A 22,959-nucleotide genomic window follows, 5' to 3' on the forward strand; every position below is an offset into this window, starting at 1 on the left:
ATTAACCCTAACTTTTTACTTAAACAAGCTCTTAATTAAATCAGAAAAATTGCATTAAGTTCTTTGTAAAATTCCCAGCAATACCCAATACTTCTCACAAGCTCGGAAGCGTAAAGATATAATTTTTCAGTTTATACCAGAGTTAAAACCCAAAACAGAACCAATCTGATACTTGTTACTTTTACCAAGTTATTAGAACAGTTACGGATTCTATTAATTGATTAACCAGAATAATAAAACCCTAGCTGGTGATCAGACTAACAAGAATCAAAATCAAACATTCATTAAGAACAAAACTGAAGAATCTAGATAGAAACACAAAACAAAAACCAGATCTAATGATCAATCACATGAAAAGTACTCATCTTTTGCAGAACTGAAAACTAGGGTTTATCCAAACATGGCTAAAATCTGATCTAAAACAATAAAAAGAAACATTAAACTACTAAATCTTACTAAACTAAACGTAAGAGATGATCCACAGTCTTCAGATCTTCAGAAATCGTTGAAATCGGAGAAGAAATGCCTCCAAAATCGTATTTTCGTCACCTGTAACCTCTGGAATTGTCAACTTTGGTTACAAGAATGCTATCAGGGTCTATTTATACATCCAGCAGCAAAAACAGCGCACCTGCGATCGCATGTACACAACCTGTGATTGCAGGTTTTGAAGTAAACGCGTCTCGTGCCCTGTTAATGAAGTAGGATACAATTTTAGAACTTTTTGGCCAACCTGGGATTGCATGTACACAACCTGCGGTCGCAGGTTTTCATTTTTTGCTTTCGGATGAATTTTGGGCACAAAAGAACCTCGAAGACAAGTTGCGACCTAACCTGCGATCGCAAAAAGGCCCCATGCGATCGCATGAAGGCAATCTGCGATCGCATGTTATGCCTAAGACGTCCGAAATTTCGTCTACTTTTCAGGTCATTTTAAATCGCGTCAATCGGAGTTACGGTTCTCGAGATATGGTCAAAATATTGACAGGGGGTCAAAGCTGCCAGCAACATCCTTTAACTTTAGATTGCAGATTCTATCTTCGTGTGATCAATTCCATCGAATGTTTCTTGACCAAATCATCTTCCAATCATTCCTCAACATACTCCAGAAGTCCCAATCTCCACTTTAAGCTCCAAACGCGCATCCAACTGCTCCCAAAGCACTACTCCACTCAAACTATCTGAAATTGACATAAAAACATGAGCAGTACGGGAATTCTAACGAAAGACTTGAGCTGAACATTATTTAAATAAATGACACTCAAATGTACAAAATATGATGCTAAATTATAATGAAAACTACCCTAAAAATGCATAAAATGGCATCTAACATACTCTGATATTATACTATTTTGAAAACAAGTTTTGTAATGCTTAATGGTTTTGAAATGTTTTAAAAAAAAATAATTTGGCATTATTTTTATGGGTGTTACAGTTACGTCTGTTTTAAGTTTTTAAATATTATGTTTTATAAAAATGTATTTGTTTTAATAAAAAAAATACAAAAAAATGATAACATGGTAATTAGTAGGTGTTATAACATATTCGTAACATGGTGGTGATTTCCTCAATTAGTGTTATAACATCATGGATGATGTGACATTTGAAGTGACACCAAAATGGTGTTATAAAATGTTGCTCATACCAATTCTTTTTAATAAATGAAAATAATTTTATCACATGTCATCTTCTTATGCATTAGGCTAGAGGGAGTGGTGCCACCGAAACTGCACTCCTTCCCCCGCCACATAAGCGTCACGTTATTTTTTACCACACAAGTGTGGTTTCTTGCTACACCAAGGGAGTGGTGCCACACTTTTTTTTTTAGCTATTTTAATTAAAACTTCTTTTTTAATAAAAAAAAAACATAATTTTTCATTACTTGAAAATTAAAAAAAACATTACATTAAAAATTCAAAAACATTACATCGCATTACACAAAAAACACACACACACACATGACATTAAAATAATCATAGAAACTTAAAAAACACAAATAAAATAACCAGTGTTGTAAAAATCCCGATTATGTCCCGATTAATCTCCGATTAATCCTTAGGCGCTACTTGACCGATTAGATAGCGCCTAGCGATTAATCCATGCATACAAAATGACTGAAACAGTAGAATTTGATAAAATTTTAACACTTTGAAGAAGTTATATCTCAATGGAAACTATTTGAGGTATGATTAGTATTGTATTTATCATGTTAACCTAGTTTGTTATGATATTAGTGGTATTTATGAACTTTTATATGATATTAGTCATATTTAATTTTTTAATATCAAACAAATTAACAATTAATCATCCTCGATTAATCTCCACCTAGCCGATGAATCACTTGACCCCAGTCCACCGATAAGCTAACGTCGAACGATTTTTTCAACCTTGAAAATAACTAAAGCAAACTACATAAAGTCGTTATCCGAGATTGATGATTTTTTTTAAAAAGATTGAGAGAGAAGAGGTTGTATTGAGGTTAAAACAAATGAATTGTATATATATATATATATATATATATATATATATATATATATATATATATATATATATATATATATATATATATATATATATATATATATATATATAGGAAAGAAAGGCAAAAAGAAAAAAAAAAAAGGCGAAAAAGCATTCATCGGTCAAATATTAAACCAACCAATCACAAGTCACGGTACTCTACAGCCGTAGTGCGGCCAAAACTGCACAAGACCGCAGTCTGGGGGCGGTGTGCGAGGTACAGTTGGCACAAACCGCGGTCCCAGGCTGCGGCCACACCCTCCAACCTTATATATATCACATGTAAATTTATATTAAGTTATATCGATGTATCATTTTGTGGTTTTCCATTTTATTAAATTTCATATAATACTTAAATGTAATAAATGTAATAATAGATATATATATCTAATTCATTAATGCAACTTTCCTTATAATTTCTAAATTTTTAAAAATTATTTTAGTTGTTTGTTTATTTAAATTATTAGTTCAGATTTAAAAAATAAATAAACACTTCAATTTTAATAATTAATATTTTTTCTTATGAATTTAAATTTTCTAAATTTTTAGATATTTATGTTTGTTTATTTTTTAAATAAACACATATAATACATGAGTCTCACAACTAGTGCTCCTATAAGAAATCTATTCTTAACATGGCGATTATTTCCTCAATTTGTATTATAACATCATGGATGATATAAAATGTGAGCTTACACCAAAATCGTATTATAAGATGTTGCTAATACTCAAATCTGAGTATAAACCAAAGAACAAGACTTTATTTATTAAGACACTACTCTTTTATTTATTTTGTTTTTCTTCTCAATTCTTCTCACCTTGGAAATTGAAATACATACATATATATATATATATATATATATATATATATATATATATATATAGGGTTGAGTTCATGTTAGACAATGATATTTTGTGAGACGTGGGGACAAAATCAAAACCACTAATCTATAATAATCTATGGGTAGAATTAACTCAAATTAAAACAATAGAGGCGGTGGCAATTTTGCAATTTGATCAAACTTCAGGATTAGAGGAAGGACACGGAGGGGTAGTTTTGACAATATACCTTTTATCTGTCAAAATAATCAACCGTCATTCAATATCTCTTCATGTTACATCTTGCCTCCTCCAAAAAACCCTCTTCACAGAAGAACTCAAATTTAATCTCGATTCAGATTTGTGTATTCAAAACCCTAGAAACTGATTCATAAATCTTTCATCTCTTTCTAAATTCAACAATTTGTTTTTTATTTTAATATGATTTGCACTTCACCATGATAAACACATTGAAACAATCAGGGAAATGCCTCATTCTACATAAGCATATTATGATTATACACTACTTCACTTCGCAAAACAGGTATTAATTCAAACCTTTAGAGTTCAGATTGTGTAATTAACCTGCTGAATAATTCTTGTTCTACATATTCTAATTTGGAAAACCCTAGTCGGTCAAATCAAAACCCTAGATCGTATCCACATTTTTAGCCATTCTCCAAATCAGCTCAATGTTTCTCAAAAAGAGTTAATTTCGCTAAGTTTGTGTCTTCCCTTCACTGTTTTAATCTATTTTGAGGATTAAATCATATATATGTTATTTTTATTCATCGATCAAATGAGTTATGTTTTTTATGTGGGAATCTATCTTTCGTTTGATTATTTCATGTTAAAATAGAATACATAGGCTTCAATCATCGAAAATGGCTACATCAACACGTGATTCAAAATCTACACCATAAGATCATCTTGAGGACATTATTACCAAACCATATCAAGATATTATAGGTATTTAAGCTATAACTTCATATCAAATTTATGTTTTTGTTAAAACCTAATTGTTTTGTGTTTTGGGGACTTGAACTTTCTTGCTTTTCTAAAACCAAATCTGTTATTTTGTTTGATTAATTACATGATTTGGCAAAACATTTAGTAAAATAGTTTTTGATAACTTGATATTCTAGGTATTCTGATTTTATAAGTCAAATGTTAATTTCTAATTTAGTTTCAGATGTTACTTTGTTGGAATAATTATATGATATTGTAAAAAAGAATTTAGTAAATTATTCACCAAATCTGTAGAGATATTCTTGGAATTTGAATTATAATTTGATTCAATATCTTAGTTTGTTTGGTTTATCTTATTAGTTTCATACTTCTAGTGTCAGTTAGGTGTTTGGTAGATTTAGTGATCGCCCGCTAGGTGTTTGACATAATGCACTCTGTATTGATTTCATATTTTCTGCAATAAAATTGTTATTGAAAATGATAGAATGTTATGCAAACATAACTTGCTTCCTAAATTGATTTTATATGTTATTTTGTTTGAGTAATTGGATTATCTAGTAAATATTTAGTGAAATGTTGTTTGATAATTTGATATTATAAGTATTCTAGTTTAATAAGTAGTATGGTACTTCTTATTTGACTCAGATGTTACTTTGTTTGATAAGTTAGATGATCCAGTAAAAATATTAGTAAAATAGTCTTTAGTAACTTAATATTCTAGGTATTATGATTTGTAAAGTTAGATGTTACTTCATAAATTTGATTTAAGATGTTATTTTATCAATTAACCAGATGTTACTGCTTACTCTGATAAGTCAAAACTAAAATACATTTTGAGAATTTGTTATTCTATCCTAACATAATTGAATTCATCTATTTATGTTTTAGTTTGATAATATTAGATTCAGATTTAGATTCTACATAATGTAGATTCTAAATCATCTCTTGTAATAGGCTTTAGGAAGTTGTTAAACAATTTATTCTAATTTAGGAATTACTTTTCTGAAATTTATATTGTAGCTATGGTTAGTGTTTAATGCAGATTCACTATAGCTTGGGCTAAAAATTTACTTCTTTATTGTAGTTTCGGTTAAATACTTTTGAAATTATTTACTGTAGCTAGGATTAGTGTTTGATACACATTGAAAGCTAATGAAATTTATTTTGATGTGTTCTTAATGTGATTCTGATGTGTGCTTAATGCGACAGATGGAAATTTATTCTAAAACAGCAAGTGGAAATGTGAAATAATGACTTGGGTAAAGAAGGTTTTCTGCAGAATAAGAAGCATACAAAATAGTTATGTTTTGACCAATCAGATTCCAATTCCATAAGAAAGTAAATGACGAAGCAAAGGAATAGGGAAAGGTTGATAAGGATGGTCATTAAAAATGATGAAGGAATGGATCGATGCAAGAAACATACTAGAAGGACATGAATAATTTTTTTAGAATATTTGAAAGTCTTAGATTATGAATGACATGGTAGTGTTTTGTTCGTTTAAATATTGGTTATCTTTTTTTAGTTTTGAACAATAGCTATGGTTCTTTCAATGGCAAGTGAATGTTTCACAAAATAATAGTCTTGGTTAAAAAAATAGTTATGCTTTGATCAATCTGAAATATCATACTTTTTATGATCAAATATTCATTTTTTGTTATAGTTCATGTACAATATTCTAATAGAGTAATGTTATAGGTTTTCTGTACATTTATAATATTATATTAGAATAATGTTAAATGTTGATTTTACATTACAATAATGTTTTAGAATTTATAGATATATGTAATGTTAATAAAACTTACTTACTGTGTATATGAGGAATATTCTAATAGAATAATTTTATAGGTTGTATTTTCATGTATAATAATTTTATTTCAATAATGTTCTATGTTTTAGAATATTAGAATATTACATATATTATATTTTTACTAGAGAAAAGTGGTCTCATGGTCGTACTGTCTCAAAAAAATTGATATTTCGAACATTCTATTAGAATAGTGTTAAATTTTGTTGGTTTTTATAGATTTATATGTAATGACCTTTTTACAAAAAAATAATATTATAATTTATAGATATATGTAATGTTAATAAGACTTAATTATTATGTATATGTAGAATATTGTGATAGAATAATTTTATAGGTTGTATGTTCATGTATAATAATTTTTTTGGAATATTGTTCATGTATAATAATTCTTTTGGCGTTTGGAAAATGTGATCAAGCAAAACATCTTAACTTGGAGCAAAAAGGGAAGAAATGGAATGACGACTGTTGAATTGATAAAATATTTAAAAGTGTTTAATGGTTAATAAATATAGATTATCCTTTTTTTTTAATTGCAACTATGTTTTCAATATTTTGAACAACATGAACAGTTGAATCTTTGCTAAACATTACTTATGGTCTGAAGGTTTAAAGATTGGTGAATGTTTAATAAAATTATATTATGGTTCAAGAATGGTTATGCTATAAATAATAATACATGAAATTTGTAGTTAATGTCGTATAATGTTGGTAATATCTTTCACATACTAGATAAGCTTAAAATTAAAGTCTGTATGTACAATATTATAGTAAAATAATATTATATGTTTGTCATTATAAAAAGGAGATGTATGTTATTCTAATAGAATAATGTTATGTGTTATTTGCTATCAAAAATTATAGGCTAACAGCAAATATGTATAAAATTAGAATATTCTAAAAGAATAAAATATGTTGTATGTACATATAGAATATTTTTACAAAATAGTGTTATAGTTTAATCGGTAACAATGCACCAAAAACCATAAAAAAAATATTACATGTTTGTGACATATATAATCTATTACATATTTATTAATCTTGACTCTTCTAGTTAAAAACTTATAGCTTGAAATATTCAAGTTCCTTTCAAGTTGAGCTTCATCAGTTACAACTATCTGCAACTATAAATGAAATAATTGTTAGAATCAAGTATGGATACAATCAAAGATTTGAAAATGAAGTCTATGAGTGATTATACATCATAATAATGTATTATGTAATGTAATTGATCATACAAGACACAATGTAAACACTGACAAAAAATACTCTGAATTTAATAATATTTCTTAGTACATCCCCTTACTGCACATTACTAAGAATAATAAACATTGCTAAAAGAGACATCCAACCTTTTGTGTTTGATGGGAAAAAATTAAAAAAAACTATAATAATGATCATATTCTAAAAACATCCGATGTATATCATGCACCTGAATTTACATATGGTAAATTTAAGAGCATATAGTCTTTTCTTTAGCACAATCCTTTTCTACAACTTAAGAAGAGCATATTCAAACCAAACTATGCTGAAAACACATCTCCAGTATTTTTATGTTTGACAAAAAAAAACATGTTTTAACGTAACTATGGTAAATATAATAAAAGTAGTTAACATTACATTGTTTTATACCAATTGCGACTCATATTTTAAGAAGTATACTCCAATTCTTAAAGAAGACATTAGTCGTGGGAAAGAGGAATGATACATCAAACTCTTTGTTCATTCAGGATTTTCATCAAACACATAGAATGCATGTATAGTTTAAGAGAATTTGCTAGAGAACAGTAACTGTTTTGTACATACATTATCAAATTGAAAATTTAAGATCCAGGAGTAAAAATCAAAGCTTGAAGGGGCTGAAAATCGATCTCGATCTGATGACGATGATGATGAATATTTGAAAGAGCTTACCAGGAAGCAAAATCGAAGCTTGAAAATATTGAAAGCGATATGAATCTTATGATCAATTGCTAACATCGATTTATGTAACTTGATGAAAGCGTATTTTGGTGAAAAATCAATTTCAATCTAACTCTGAAGTTGAAAATCATCAAATGAAGGGGATAAGATTTGATTCCGAAGAAACCTCCAATTGCTGAAAACAATCTCAATCGAAGATATCAATTGATGATCAGTCGTTCATGGAAGCTTGAAATCGATGTGAACTACTAATTAATTGTTGAAATCTCTTTCGATAAGCCTATAAAATCACAAATCATCGCAACGTGACTGACAATTAACGTACAAAACTCAAGTTTTTTGCTTCTCATTCAATCAACATATTGTTGCGATTGAGAAAACCATATGAGGAAATCAACGGATGAAAGAGCGAATCTGATTTTGTTACGTTGATTAAGGAAAGATCATGTAAATCAGGGGATTTCATTATATGATTAAAAGCTGACTAATCTACCCTTGAGTGTTTAATTAAGCGTTTTAATCAGGGTTTTTTTTGAACTACAAGATCAAATTTGATCAATGACTAAGATTTGATCTCTATGTCTCACAAAATATAGGTGGTTTCAAATGAACTTCTATATATATATATATATATATATATATATATATATATATATATATATATATATATATATATATATATATATATATATATATATATATATATATATATATATATATATAATGAGGAATATTGTGTTTTTTATTTAATTCGAACATGATAAGTTAATGAGTTAAACCAAAAACAAGTTTGAAACAAATAACCATATATAATTGTCAAAATTTAATGTTTAACCAATTAAAAATGTTAAAAGTCAAAAAAAGAAACATCACCTTATTTTTACATGTTTTTACTTAATTTGAACAATAAAAGAATAGTTTTATTTTCGTTTGGACATATGTCATTCTATTAGGCTTCTTAATTAATGCATATGTTATTCTTTTTTTGTCATGTGTCACCCTATTATGTCATCTAATTAATGCATGTCATTTATCAACCTATTGATTATTCATTTCAAATTTCAAAATTTAAATTTACCATTCTAAATACATTAAATTAATAACATTAGAATAAAAATTAAAATAAAATTAATACAAATTATAAAGTGATATAATTTCACATATTTATTTAAATCAATGATTATAATTTCATATAACTAAAAAAAAATTTTAATTAATAATTTATTTAAAATAATTAATTAATAACTTTGAGTTTTTATAATAAAAGTTCAATTGTTTTTGTAACCGTGATTTTCACGGGTTATAAACTAGTAAATAGTAATAAACATAAACTTAAAAATAAGACTTTATGTATTAAGGCATTATGAACTTGATCAATATTGTTTCACGCTATTGTCTTTTATTTAATTTGAACAAAAAAAATTAATGAGTTAATAAAAATATGACTTGATACATTTAACAATATAATAGTCTTTCAGCTATTTTCTACACAACTCTTCCCATTTATGAACTTGATCAATATTGTTTCACACTATTGTCTTTTATTTAATTTGAACAAAAAAAAATTAATGAGTTAATAAAAATATGACTTAATACATTTAACAATATAATAGTCTTAATCTGTTTATGTATCTTTTCTTCCTTCCAATTTCTTTTGCATTAAAATTAAAAAATTATTTATCAATGTTAAAACTAATAAATATCGTGAATTTATTTGTCAAATGTTTTGACAATTTATTTATTTTACAAAAGTAAATTTTAAAAAGAACGTAATAACAAACACAAACTACAAACGGTTTAATAGTTACTGATTGAATTATCATAACCTTTTAACACCCAACCAAAATCTTCTAATTATGATATCAAACTCTTATTAAATTTAATAAAAGACATAACAAACAGGGAACATTTTTTCAATTTACGTGAAGGGTTATTGGTCACAATTTATGTTCAATGGGTCATGATGAATGAATGAACTTTCGTTATCAAACAATAAAAAAAATGAAATAAAAGCCAACTAATTTGACAAACCAAAAAATTGATCGGCAATCGTGGAAATAATAATTGCAAAACTGTAATGGGTAATCATTTTCCTGTAACTGAAAGTGACTAATAATAATAAAAGATTGTTTCAAAAATGGTGTTAAAGAATATAAATCCACGACGGTGACCAAACAAAACCGATTGGATCGATGATAATTAATAATCCAAAAACAAAAAACTTAACTTGGCTGGTTGGCAAATGGCAATAATGACACTGAAAATAATAGATTGCTATTATTTTATTTTGTTTAAAAAAAAAAAAAAAAAAAAAAGTACCTGTTTCTATTCTGTGTCAAAATTTAACTCATATTAACATGTACAGTAGCGTTTTTGGTTGATTTACAGATAGGGCAGACGTTGATGGAGGATTCACATTCAGTACAGATACAGAGATGTCTGCAAGGTAGCAGTAACACGCATGACTCCACCTTCCCACAATTTCTGCACCTTCTGTTCAATCTGCTGCCATTATTGTCGCCAGTAGTATCATTACCTTGATTCGGAGGATGAGGAGGAGGAATAATTACTTTTACGTTAACGTTTACGTTTACCTCTTCGTCTTCTTCTTCCTTGTAATTGCTTCCGCAGCATGATTCAACATCGTCGGCTGAAGTTTTATTATTATCTGCGTAATCGGTTTGATTTTGTTGTTGTTGTTGTTGTTGAATTTGGGTTAGGATTCTTTGAAGATTGCGACGTAGAACATTGGCTGTAGCTTCGTTTGTTTGAGCCATTTGTTGCCATATTTGATTCTCTACGCTAAGGGATTTCACTTTTTCTTCTAAAGCAGAATTCAACTTGCTGATCTTCACGATTTCCTCGTCTTTAGATCTCAATCTCTTCTTGATTCCTTCCTCCGCTGCTGCGATTAACCTCATCGAGTTTCTCCTTCGCGTTGCTTCGATCTCCGTTCTCAACTTTTCCGTCTGTAATTAAATTGATAACAAACAAACAATTTGATTTCAATTAGAACACTTACGTTATCGTAATAAAAAAAAAAATGAAAATTCATCAAGAGCACTTGGATTCTCTTAATTCAATTCAAATTCATACCTGAAGAGCAATGAATCGATCAATCTCAAGCTGTTGTTGATAGATTTGCATGGAGATATCATGACCGAGAAACGTAAACGTTGCATTCTGGTTCTGATTCACAAACTGAGCATTCGGAAAAGATAAAACCGTCGGATCAAACGAAGACGAATCACGCGAACGTTTCCTCGAAATCGGAAGACTGTAAGTGAGTCCGCTATCGGCTTTCAAACCAGTCGCCGGAATAGTATCCATCATCATTCCCGGCGAAACATACATCGGAAGCAGTCCACTTCCACTCTCCATCTCCCCCATTCCATATCCAAATCTCACACCATCGTCGTACACATTTTTATTTCCTTGATCAATCATCTCCCTACAATATGCCCGAAGAATCAGTATCAAACAACTCAAATCCAATGAAACAACAAAGTCGAAGATGTATCAAAATTCAAAAACCTGTTGGACAGAAGAATGCTTGGAGAGAAGAGATTCACATTCGGAGGTTCAACTTCCATACAGAGAATTCAATTGTGGTTCCGTGATTTGGGGTTTATTGAGGGTTTGTTGTTTGTTTGTTGCTGAAAACGTAATTGATTTCTGGTGTGGGGTGGGGTGGGGTTTTGCGTATTTATGAGAGGCTTTCGTGTGACTTGACTGACTGGTACACAATAACCAACAGAAAATTGGGTCAAGTCCGTAAATAACGCGAAAAGTAAGGGCAAAGCGTTTTCTTCAATAAAAGTAGCTACGGTGGTTTATACGGAGGGAAATACGGTGTAGTCAAAAGGTTATCTGGGAAAAATTGCCACGCAGGCGGTATATGACACGTGGACAGGAGAATGGGCTGTGGGGCCCACGGTCTATTTTAAGATCAAAAGTAAAACAAAAGAGGCAGTTGGGGACAAAAATTAGTACCAAATCCAAATGCTTTGGTCATGGTCGTGGGTAACGCCTTCCCGAACACGTGTTTTGCTTTTCCATTTTTGGCTCCATTTGATTTAAGCTCACCTCTTGGCTCACGTTAGCAGAATTAATAATTCTACTATTTTTTTTGTTGAAAATAATATATTTTATATGTTTGTTGAGATAAATATAATTCCTCATAATCTACGTCATCTTTTTTGGATTTTCTCGAAATATTTAGTTTGTTGACATTAATAATTTGTTGGCTGTAATATTTTTTTGTTGTTACTAAATTAAATAGATATGTTATGCATAATGTTTTTTTTATCAAAATTCAACCTATGATTAATTATTTATATTTATAATAATCAATAAATTTCAACCAATAAAAATAATTAAATAATTAAATAGATGTCTATATAAAAAAAATAGAATGTATTTTTAACCCATCTTTATTTTGAGTTTAAATCAAATGAAAATTTTATTTTTTTGTAATATAATAATTTTGCAGGCAAAATATACTCTCTTGAGTAACTGATTTACTTTTTTGCAATATATATATATATATATATATATATATATATATATATATATATATATATATATATATATATATATATATATATATATATATATATATATATATATATATATATATATATATATGCTTTTGTTGTAATAGTGTATTTACACATGTCTGTCTTTGATAATGAGCATATTTAGATGATATTAACCGGTAGTTGGAAATTAATAATTGTTAAATGGTAACGGGAAGTTTAAGCTGTAATTTTTGTTGGTATATTAATGTTTGATAAAATTAATTGGAAACATTTGAAATATATATATATATATATATATATATATATATATATATATATATATATATATATATATATATATATATATATATATATATATATATATATATATATATATATATATAAATGACATTTTTAAGGATAATCTTGAAATTTTGTTATAAATAAATAATATTTTTGTTAAAACACTAAGAACATCTCCAATAGTTAACATCACTAAAACTTATTATTTTAGCCACATCATATATTTGTTAACTTTTATTTAATAAATACATTTTATAAATACATTTTTTAATGTTAAATTTTAAAAAGTTTTTTTCCACAATTTAACTAATCTATCATTTATTTATATTAAATGTATTAATAAACCTTCATATAATTTATAATTTATCATTGTCGGATATGTTTTTCTGAAACTAGAAATAATTATAAAACTACAAAACCGATAAAAGATTATATAACCGGAGTGTTTTATAATATTTGATATTTTATAATTTTGAAATCTTTGACAGCTACTAGTAAATCATATAAACTTTTTTATAAAGTATATTGATTTTTATTTTTATTAAATCAGTTGATTAACTAATAAAAATACAATATCTACATATTATTTATAAATATATTGCTAATTAATATAGAGGTCAAATTTGACTAACACATAAAATAATAAAAAGTTAATGGATAATAAGTGTTTGAAGTGATTTTTAGGTAAAGTTTTATTCTCCAATTGCAAAAGTTTTTTCAAATAAGTTTTTTCTTTTTAAAAAAAAAAATTCATTGGAGATGTTCAAATTAACTTTTGATTATTAACTTTTTGATTAAAATATCTTCTAGTGCCGAATGAAAATTCTTTTTTGAACTCTTTTTAAAGCTAAAAGTTATTAATAAAATTTGGTACCGTATTAAATTAATGTTTATTTATGGTTATATTTATTGTATTTTGTTTATTTAACTTAACAAATTAGTCGGATCTAAAACATGTTTCAAATTTTTTTAATTTGTGTTTGTTTGTAGTATGCTTATATATTATTATGAATTTAATATTATGTATCTTATTTTGATGCATATCACATAATAGGAATGCTTATATATTATTATGAATTTAATATTATATATGATCATGTTTACAATTTAGCATATTATTTTTTATGTATATCACATAATAAGGATGTTTATATTTTTTTATGAATTTAGTATTATGTATCATCAGGTTTATAATTTAACATTTTATTTTGATGTATCTCACATAATAGGGATGTTTATAAATTATTATGAATTTAATATTATGTATCTCATAAGGTTTCCACTTTAACATGTTATTTTGATGTATCTCACATAATATGGAGTATAATGGATTGAAACTAAAGGTACAAAAATTCTTGAAAGTTATTTTAAGATTTTACTATGCCGATTTTTGAATTTAGTATATTATATCTTTGTGGATGTCACTTTTAATTTTGAAGAAACAGATGTTTTAATAATATCAAGTTTATTTAATATTTTCTACACCGGTTTATAGAAATTATTAATCTTTCAAAATATAATGTTATTTTCAAACATACTTAATGACATGCCATGCCACCAAAGATTGTAATAATTGACGCAAGGAGAAGAGACCACAAAAGAATTATGAAGATATATTAAGGAAGAAAAGAATGTATTAACACTCTTACGACCTTAAAACTACACGAAAATACAAAACATAAATTGTTTGTTGAGGTCTGTGTACACATTGACACATTATTTGGGCGTCAAGCTTAACAAACACGTCTTGAACGTTTTCGTAACGGCTACACCATGCCTCGTGTCATGGCACGCATCGAGGCGCGTCATGGCGTGCTTTTTAGAATCATGATAAAAATGAAACCACAAGAATATACGGTGTGGGTCACAACGAGAAATGAATTGGCTGAGTTGGCACACGAAAACGGCGTCACGACGAAGGGAACACCGCCCCCCCCCCCCCCCCCTAACTCGTTGAAGCTCGTTATGTTGGATCTTGTGGTAACGAGGACAAGATAAAACAAGAAAGATGATTGGCTATCTTCTTCATCAACCAATCAAATAATTTTTTCTATTTTCTATCTCTACCTCTTAACATGATATAACATGTGGAACACCATTTCCCATTTGTGTTATGGTGGTGTTATGGATGAGGTAGCACCAATTTGGTGTTACATCCGGTTGCCCACACCCAATGTTCTAAGGATCAACGACAAAAGAAATTGAAACTATATGGATAACAAAGTTGTAACTCGATAAAAAATGACAAATGTTAATAACAATGTATAAAAGTCATTTTATATGTGCTATGGACTAATCGTCTAACGTTTTGAAACCACATATATCATTCTCACTAAGAAAAGAAAAGTCAAGGAAGATTCGTAAAAGTTTTAAAACCGTAGAGCAAGGTTTTGAAAACCGGACCGGACGTCGAACCGGCCGTCTTACCGGTTCGATGGTTCAAGTGGTCCGACCGGTTGGACCGGTCCCGAAAACCGGAAAAACCGGATATATATATATATATATATATATATATATATATATATATATATATATATATATATATATATATATATATATATATATATATATATATATATATATATAAACTTGTGTTGTGTTATGTGTAAAAGAATAGATTATATATACGTATGTGTTTTATATATGTAACTTGTGTTGTGTTATGTGTATAAGAATAGATTATATATACATGTGTTTTATATATGTATATATTTATATTTATTAAATGTGCACAGTGTGTGCTTTTTATTTGTATATCAAGTATATGAAGTGCAGATATATACGTATTTAAAAAATAAAGAGTTTAAATAAGAAAATATATGTAATGTGTGTATGTTAGTCTAGAAAATAGTTAGTGAAAAATAAATTTAATATGTGTTGTAAATTGTAAATGAATTAGCATGTAAATGATTGAGGAAGTGCATCCCACATCGGCGGGTGAAAAGGAATAAATGGTAAAATGAAAGTATAAAACTGAGTATTATGAGCGCTTTAAGGAACAAAAGTAAAGACTCAATTCAATCGGCTGGCTCCTTTGAGCCGGCTAGCTCCTTTGAATTGAATATGATTTCCAATTTTGTTTATTAAACCGGTTTTATTCCCGGTTAAACCAGACCGGTTTTTTACGGTTCTAACTAAAACCGGCGGTTTTTAAAGGTTTGGTTCACAAGCGGTTTTTGGGGGTTTAAAAACCGGTAATCTTGCCGGTTCCCGGTTGAACCGGTTCAACCGGCCGGTCCGGACCGGTTTTCAAAACGCTGTCGTAGAGATCATTTATGTAATTTTAATTAATTATAAATAGACCATTTTTTTTATACAAGCATATACATAAATGTAGACATTTATAAATAAAATAATTAATAACGTGGGTGGTAGCTGAATGAACATGGAGATTGGCAGTGATGATTTTGGATGGACTACAATGTAGGATTCCCAGCAACTAATGGCTTCATGAATTGTCTCTTTCTCTATTATTGTCAAACAAAATTCATGCATTTTCAAATTTAACTTAAAACATTATTAATGGAACACCAAACCTATCAACTATACATAATAATAGCTCATTTGGCGATCGTAGGGGAAGCTAGGAATGGAAAGCATTCCAAAAGATCTCAAATTTGTCTCCGGATCTATGAAATATTGATATAGCAGTGATTTTGGACGAGTCACTTAATAATATTAAACGATGCACACACATCATGAGGATGATATTGAAGGATGCTGCATGTAGTTTCGAAGTTCGAATCTTGGAGATAGGATAGGTGGGATGGGTTGGAATCAAGTTAGGTAATTGTCATCATAGATAAGATCCGTCTATATACGTATTTTGGGTTTGGGACGTAAGAAATAAAAAGAATCTTTAAAGACACAAATATAGTCAAATGATTTACAAAATACTACTAATTTAAATATAAAAAAATACTTATTTTGCCTTTTCAAATGAAAATCATTAATAATGGTATAAATACACAAATATTATCAAACAATTTATAAAACTCTACTGAATATTCTTGTAGCTTTTTTGGATATAAAATTATTAATAATAGTATAAGATTAAAAAATAAACATTGGTATATTGGTTGTGTTGTGTGTTTTCTATTTGGTTGGTGTGGAATTCAACTTCAATTCTAATAAGCTTATTTTCATTGTCATTCTAAAAATCAGTATCAAGATCAATTTTGTTTAACATATTTTTATCCATAAATTAGTAAAACTATTCAAGATTTCTAGTGACATCAATAAACTTAATTAATTATTTAATAATGTCAACTTTGAAAAAATTCAGTGTATGGATACTACAACGGATACTACAATGACAAAATTGGTTAATAATATTCTATATGCAATAAGATACTAGACTTACAAATTAGGACAACATAATCGACTACTCCATCATATCGTACTTGGAGTGTTTCATATAACGTTAGTTTACAATTCATCCATTCAATTTTCCACATTTTTGTTGCAATTCATCCATTCAATTTTCCACATTTTTGTTGCCTGTCCACTTTCTTTATGAACAAAGACAAGTATGCATATACTATTATTTCTTCTTGTTTCCAATAATATATCAAAAATTGGGCCTTTAAATATATATATCTCCTTCTAGATTCTTGTAATTTATCTTGTTTTTTTCTTGAAAATAGACTAACAATTATATATTAATATTATGTAGTCCATAATTTTTTTTAGCCATTTGGAACAGTGAGCCTTGAGCGTTCGACCCTATCTCCCAACGTCTGGGTTGGGCATGATCAAATATATTTTTAGACTCAAGTTGTGTCGGGTGAGTAAAAAGGTATGTCAAGCAGCTTATCAAGAAAGTTAGTTTATAAATTATTATAAGGTATTTTGTGTTATCACTAAACATTAAATTTTAATAAGCTCAAAAAAAATGTGTAACACCCGGATCCTGGTATCTATTTTAAAACCAAATTATTCATTTTTTCAAAGGTGCTCGACAAGTTAGAGGCCCTAAACTCTTCGAGTAGGAATGGATTTTGGACGCGGGACTTGAAGTCTACTCGACGAGTTGAGAGCCTCAACTCGACGAGTAGGACTACCAGAGTGAAACCCTAATATTCAGGGTTTGCACCCCTATTTAAGCACCTTAGCCTCCAAAGGATGGCCTCATTTGCAGCCTCCATCACTCCAAACCCTAGCCACGAAATCCTAATCCACCTTTGAGTGTTTTTAAGCCCTTGTTGTGTGTTCTTGGTGATTTTGAAGCTTGAGAAGGAAAGAGAAGCTTAAAGATTCAAGAGGAAGCTAGTAGATCCGGAAGAAGAGTTGCAGTTCTGACTCACTTGAGGTATAAAGTGATGGGTTTTGGTCATAAGACATCCTATGTGCTCATACAAACCCTAATGCTTGGATCTAGGTTTCTCTATTGTACATGCAAGTTATCCAAGACTATAAACCCTAATTCTAGCATATGGAAATCGATATTAACATATAATTAGGTTTAAGATATTACCTTGATTGTTATATAGCAATAACAATCCAATTCCTCCTTGAATTGACCTTGGAAAGCTGAGAGTCACAAGTGTCACTCCTCTAATGGCTTACAAACACCATAAGCAAGTGGAGAAGGTATAAAGAGAGAGGAGGGAGGTTAAAATTCGTCCTTAGGACTTCTTGGGAAGGGTTGGACGAACTCCTATGCCTTAGGGGGTTTATATAGGTGTAAAGATTAGGGTTTTAGTCCTTATCCTTATCTAGTTGCTTGTCCACCAAGCAACCATAAGATAAGTCCTAGAAATCCTTATCCTAGTCGAATTCTAAGAGATTTACACCTCAAATTCGTTCACCATATATATAAGATAATCCTTACCTTATTTTGTAACTATCACATAATTACAATTCAGCCCCTCTAGTTTAATTAATTACACTTGATCACAAAATTAATTCTTAATTAATTATTGACCAATATTAATTAAACAAATATGATTTCTCCTTTAATATATTATTCTTATAACATATTAATAAATCATAATAACCTCTCTTTCTATTTATTTCTCCAATCAAGTTGCTTTGGTGAAGGCAACCCAAAAGGACCATGCACCATCGGGTCAAGTACATACCAAAATAGTTATGGACTTAGACACTAATCCAACAGTCTCCCACTTGGATAAGTCTAACAACTATTCTGCGTATGACTTCGGATCCCGATCTGCAATCGTAGCTTTCCAAAGCCGCTGTCAACTCTGATCATATCAAATACGCGTGTCCTTAGATAAGGGATCATATATTCCTCCATTCTAGATATCATATGAGACATGATTTCAAATCATTCTCTTTGTACTACTTCTCGATTTCAGATTTATGACGACTGACTAATTGAACAAATCAAATTAGCCCTAGCCCGGCCGAGCATTTACGTTTGTCATCACTAAACCATCGAGGGGCCCAAAGATATCGCTTTTATCCTACTTTGGATAAAAGGAACGGATAAACTTCGATACAATGTTTGCTTGTACTCACGCACCGAATCACACACAACAATATGTTTTATAACACCAAGTTACTGGTGCGTTTACATATTATCAATGTGCAACCGATTTGCAAGATACAACTCACACATCTCGGTTTCAAGAATATAAGATGTTATCGTCTCACCAATCACTCGTGATACAATCCATGGAGTGATCCAAGTGAGCGTGGGTCTAATCCAATGCTCAAATCACATTCATAAGCACTCATGAACGTTGCAGCAAACATTTGCCTATGTCTAATACTCTTTTAGACAATCCACACACCAATTCACGACAGTCTTCATTCATATCTACTTCCAACATATGAACGACTGTGGCCCGTTCGAATAATTCGATTATTCTTAATAAACTCAATTATTCTGGAAGTCAAAACATGCAAATGTGAAACACAAGAATAATACTAATCCCATATGGCCTCAAACCTCTGAGTATAAATAAAACGCCTTTTATTTATCACCATATTGATTACTCATTATTTGTCGTTTCGGTTAATCAACTTCTTACTTGAATTCCAACACTTGTCCCATGCTCCTAGCATGAACACAATGTTTACCTATGGTTCTTACTTTGTGAAATAGATCTCATTGAATACATTTCCAATCCTTCTCATTTCACAACTCCAAATCCGTTTTTCATAAGTCAAAGAATATCAAATTCTTGCTACTTATAGAATATGCTAGATTCTAATATTCTATGCAACTTATCCTTTCGTAATGTCACTGCACCAAGGTCACAAAGACTATTGCCAATGATATTACAAAGTCCTCTATCGGAGATTGTCACAAGACAATTCCATAGACGTGATGTCTCTCACTCAAAGTACATTCTTTGAACATCCTTTTGCATAGAAGTTTCTAATCTAATCATAGATTTCTCAATATTCAATTCCCAATATGGACACACTTCCATATTTTCCATATGACAACTCATTCTTAATAGAATCTTATCTATTCGTAATGATGTCGATATGGTCCATCCAATATGGACACATTTCCATATTTTCCAATACTATACTTCCAACTATTCACAAGCGACCAATCCTCGTCTAACTTTGGATTGTCCTTTGATAGTTGTTTAATTGTTTTTAGTCAAAACCAATTCTAGTCCCTTTTCCCTCTAAATGCGCTCGACATTTGGAAAATTTTAGAATGGTCAAACATTAAGCATTTGTAATCGATCCTATACCCGAAGCGTATGGGATACGACGCATAATGTTTTATTTGCTATGTTCTCAAAATTCGAATTTGTGAAAAGGGATGCCGTAATCATAATCGAAATTTTAAGAACACACTATGTACCTTTGACTAAATTTATTAACATTTCTCAACCTAATCCTTTAGATTTGAAATGAAGCATAATATTCTCTCCCTTAATTATAGCAAAACAACTTTACAACCCTTACGACTTTGCAAGGAATAACTCTTGTTTTCTATAATTAATATTGCCAACTTGCAATACTTTCCATAATAATCATACAATCATAACTTTTATGCTCCCACTATCATGATGATTATTATAAAACATAACACTTATGCTCCCACTAGCTTCGACATGTATTCATAAACATCTTAACTTTCAGAAAACAATACTTATTGAATTTCTTAAGTTCGTGTTTCTAATACTTAGTGCGTTGATAATCCTTTATCAATGCTTCTTGAACTTATACACCTTTACCTTCGATAGTTCATATGTGTGTCTAAACAATTAAGACTAATTGCCAAACCTCGCAATTCAAATTATGGAAAGGGATGCCGTAACCATAATTGAATTCGAGAATGCAATTTTACAATCACTATCTTCTTAAAATCTGTCTTAGTGAAAGCATTTCCACACAATCATTTTCATGAAGGAGGAAATCTTATGACACTTAGATTTAAACGGTGTATTTGTTCCTATCCATGTGAATTTGTCAAAACCAAAGTTTACGACAAATTCAAACTCTTATGGATCGAACTTTCTTAATCTTGATTTCTTGCCTTATGGTAGCACAGCTGCCCACCATGTCTTCCAAGTAGTTAAGCAACTCACCTTTTTTCTTATCAATGTACCTTTCATTGATTAAGGTGCTTTGCCTTTTATGCGTTCAAAATGAGAACTCATAGAACTCTCATGCATAATTAACTCGATTGGATTGGCACAGAATCAAAATAATGTCGTCATGATAGGTTGTAAACCTTAACTCGTGTGCTAGTGATGATCGATAAGGTTTATTTGATTTGTTCTTGAGACCTTTCAAGACCATTAAGACTCCCACTGACTCCTTGACATATAAGATTCTCTTGTCAAAACATTTCTTGACAAATAAATATTCAAGAGTTAGTGTAGCTTTTATCAAAAAAATCTTCATAAATTGGTCCTAGTTGGTCTTTGTCTTATCTAAGACATCACAACTTACCACATTTAATGAATGTTTTAAACCTTCTTAATACTTTTCACTAATTGTCACAATCTTAACTTTAAGACTTGTTATTGGAACGAAGTATGATTGACTTATTGATTTAACCATTTCTTCAATTCTTGATTCCTCTTCTTAGACATACAATTGTACTAAGACTCACTTAGAGGATCAATTGAGATATGTTTCTTAATCACTAAGACATATCATAAAGCATAAAAGCTACTCTCCCTTCTTCTTAGAATGGAGAAACTTTTATCTTTCTGCCTACTTGATTCTTCTTATTCGTTCTGCTATTGATCTAAACCCTTTAATCAATTCAGAATTACACTTAATCTTGTAAGTATAATCATATTTACTAAACCTTTAGTAAATCATGACGAATATCATTGTTACTCTTATGGTGGACTTGATCAACACGCAACTTTGTGTATTCGATCTCCAAGTCCTTCACTTGACACTTTGTCAATGTATTAGTCTAATTTCCAAATATGAAATTTCTCATTCATCGTGCAACCAAGTTGCATGATTCCAAATTTCTGTCCAATTGAAACTTGGGCGATGAGAAACTCTCCCTATTTGGTAAATTCTTGACATTTCCATAAATAACATAACTAAGAATCATATCCATTCGTTGTAGAAATATTCGAACATCAATTTTCATAACGATTTCATTGTAAGGAAATAAACAAATAAATAAATAAGTCAAACAAAATTTATTTTATTTATAAAAGCAGCGGAAAAAATTTGTCCTTACAATGCAAAATCCATTGAAAACTATGTACAAAAGAAAATTTCTAACAACTCTATCATAACTTTCTAAGCTCAAAATCTAATCTTCAAGTCCATGCGATCGCGATCCATCTCTTGTGATTAGATTCATCTTGCTCTCTTATCAAGCTTCCTTTCTTTTCACCGACCCTACAAAACACTCAAATGTAATCTTATTACATCATGTATTAAGAATCAATGAATAGGAACTTAATGGAGTTAGATAGTGGATTTTTACCTAAAGCGCAGTCATACCTTTGACTCTCCCATCTCTTAGATCTCTTAGGTAATTAGGGCAACTTCGTCTCCAATGCCCCTTCTCTTGGCAATAAAAGCAAATTGACTCTTTTGGAACAACACATGGAACTACTTCAGACATCGCCTTTCTCTTATGATCAACCTTTTTGATCATTGCATGTCTTTCATTGCCATTGTCTA

General features: G+C 29.6%; 1 protein-coding gene across 2 annotated transcripts; it reads right to left on the reverse strand.

Moving 5' to 3' along the window:
* Window positions 1-10,360: 10,360 nt before the first annotated feature.
* LOC111893902 (probable BOI-related E3 ubiquitin-protein ligase 2) lies at window positions 10,361-11,730 on the reverse strand. 2 transcript variants are annotated; one of them, XM_042896301.2, is made up of 4 exons: window positions 11,573-11,730; window positions 11,135-11,489; window positions 10,633-11,007; window positions 10,361-10,540 (listed from the first exon to the last, which is right to left on the reverse strand). In XM_042896301.2, exons 1-4 carry the CDS (start codon window positions 11,629-11,631, stop codon window positions 10,457-10,459), a joined length of 873 nt encoding a protein of 290 aa, XP_042752235.1. In that variant the 5' UTR covers window positions 11,632-11,730; the 3' UTR covers window positions 10,361-10,456. The 2 variants fall into 2 exon arrangements, with proteins under 2 accessions (XP_042752235.1, XP_023745779.1); XM_023890011.3 differs by having other exon boundaries at window positions 10,361-11,007.
* Between the last annotated feature and the right edge of the window lie 11,229 nt (window positions 11,731-22,959).

The sequence above is a fragment of the Lactuca sativa genome, chromosome 7, assembly GCF_002870075.4.
Source record: "Lactuca sativa cultivar Salinas chromosome 7, Lsat_Salinas_v11, whole genome shotgun sequence".
Lineage (NCBI taxonomy): Eukaryota > Viridiplantae > Streptophyta > Magnoliopsida > Asterales > Asteraceae > Lactuca > Lactuca sativa.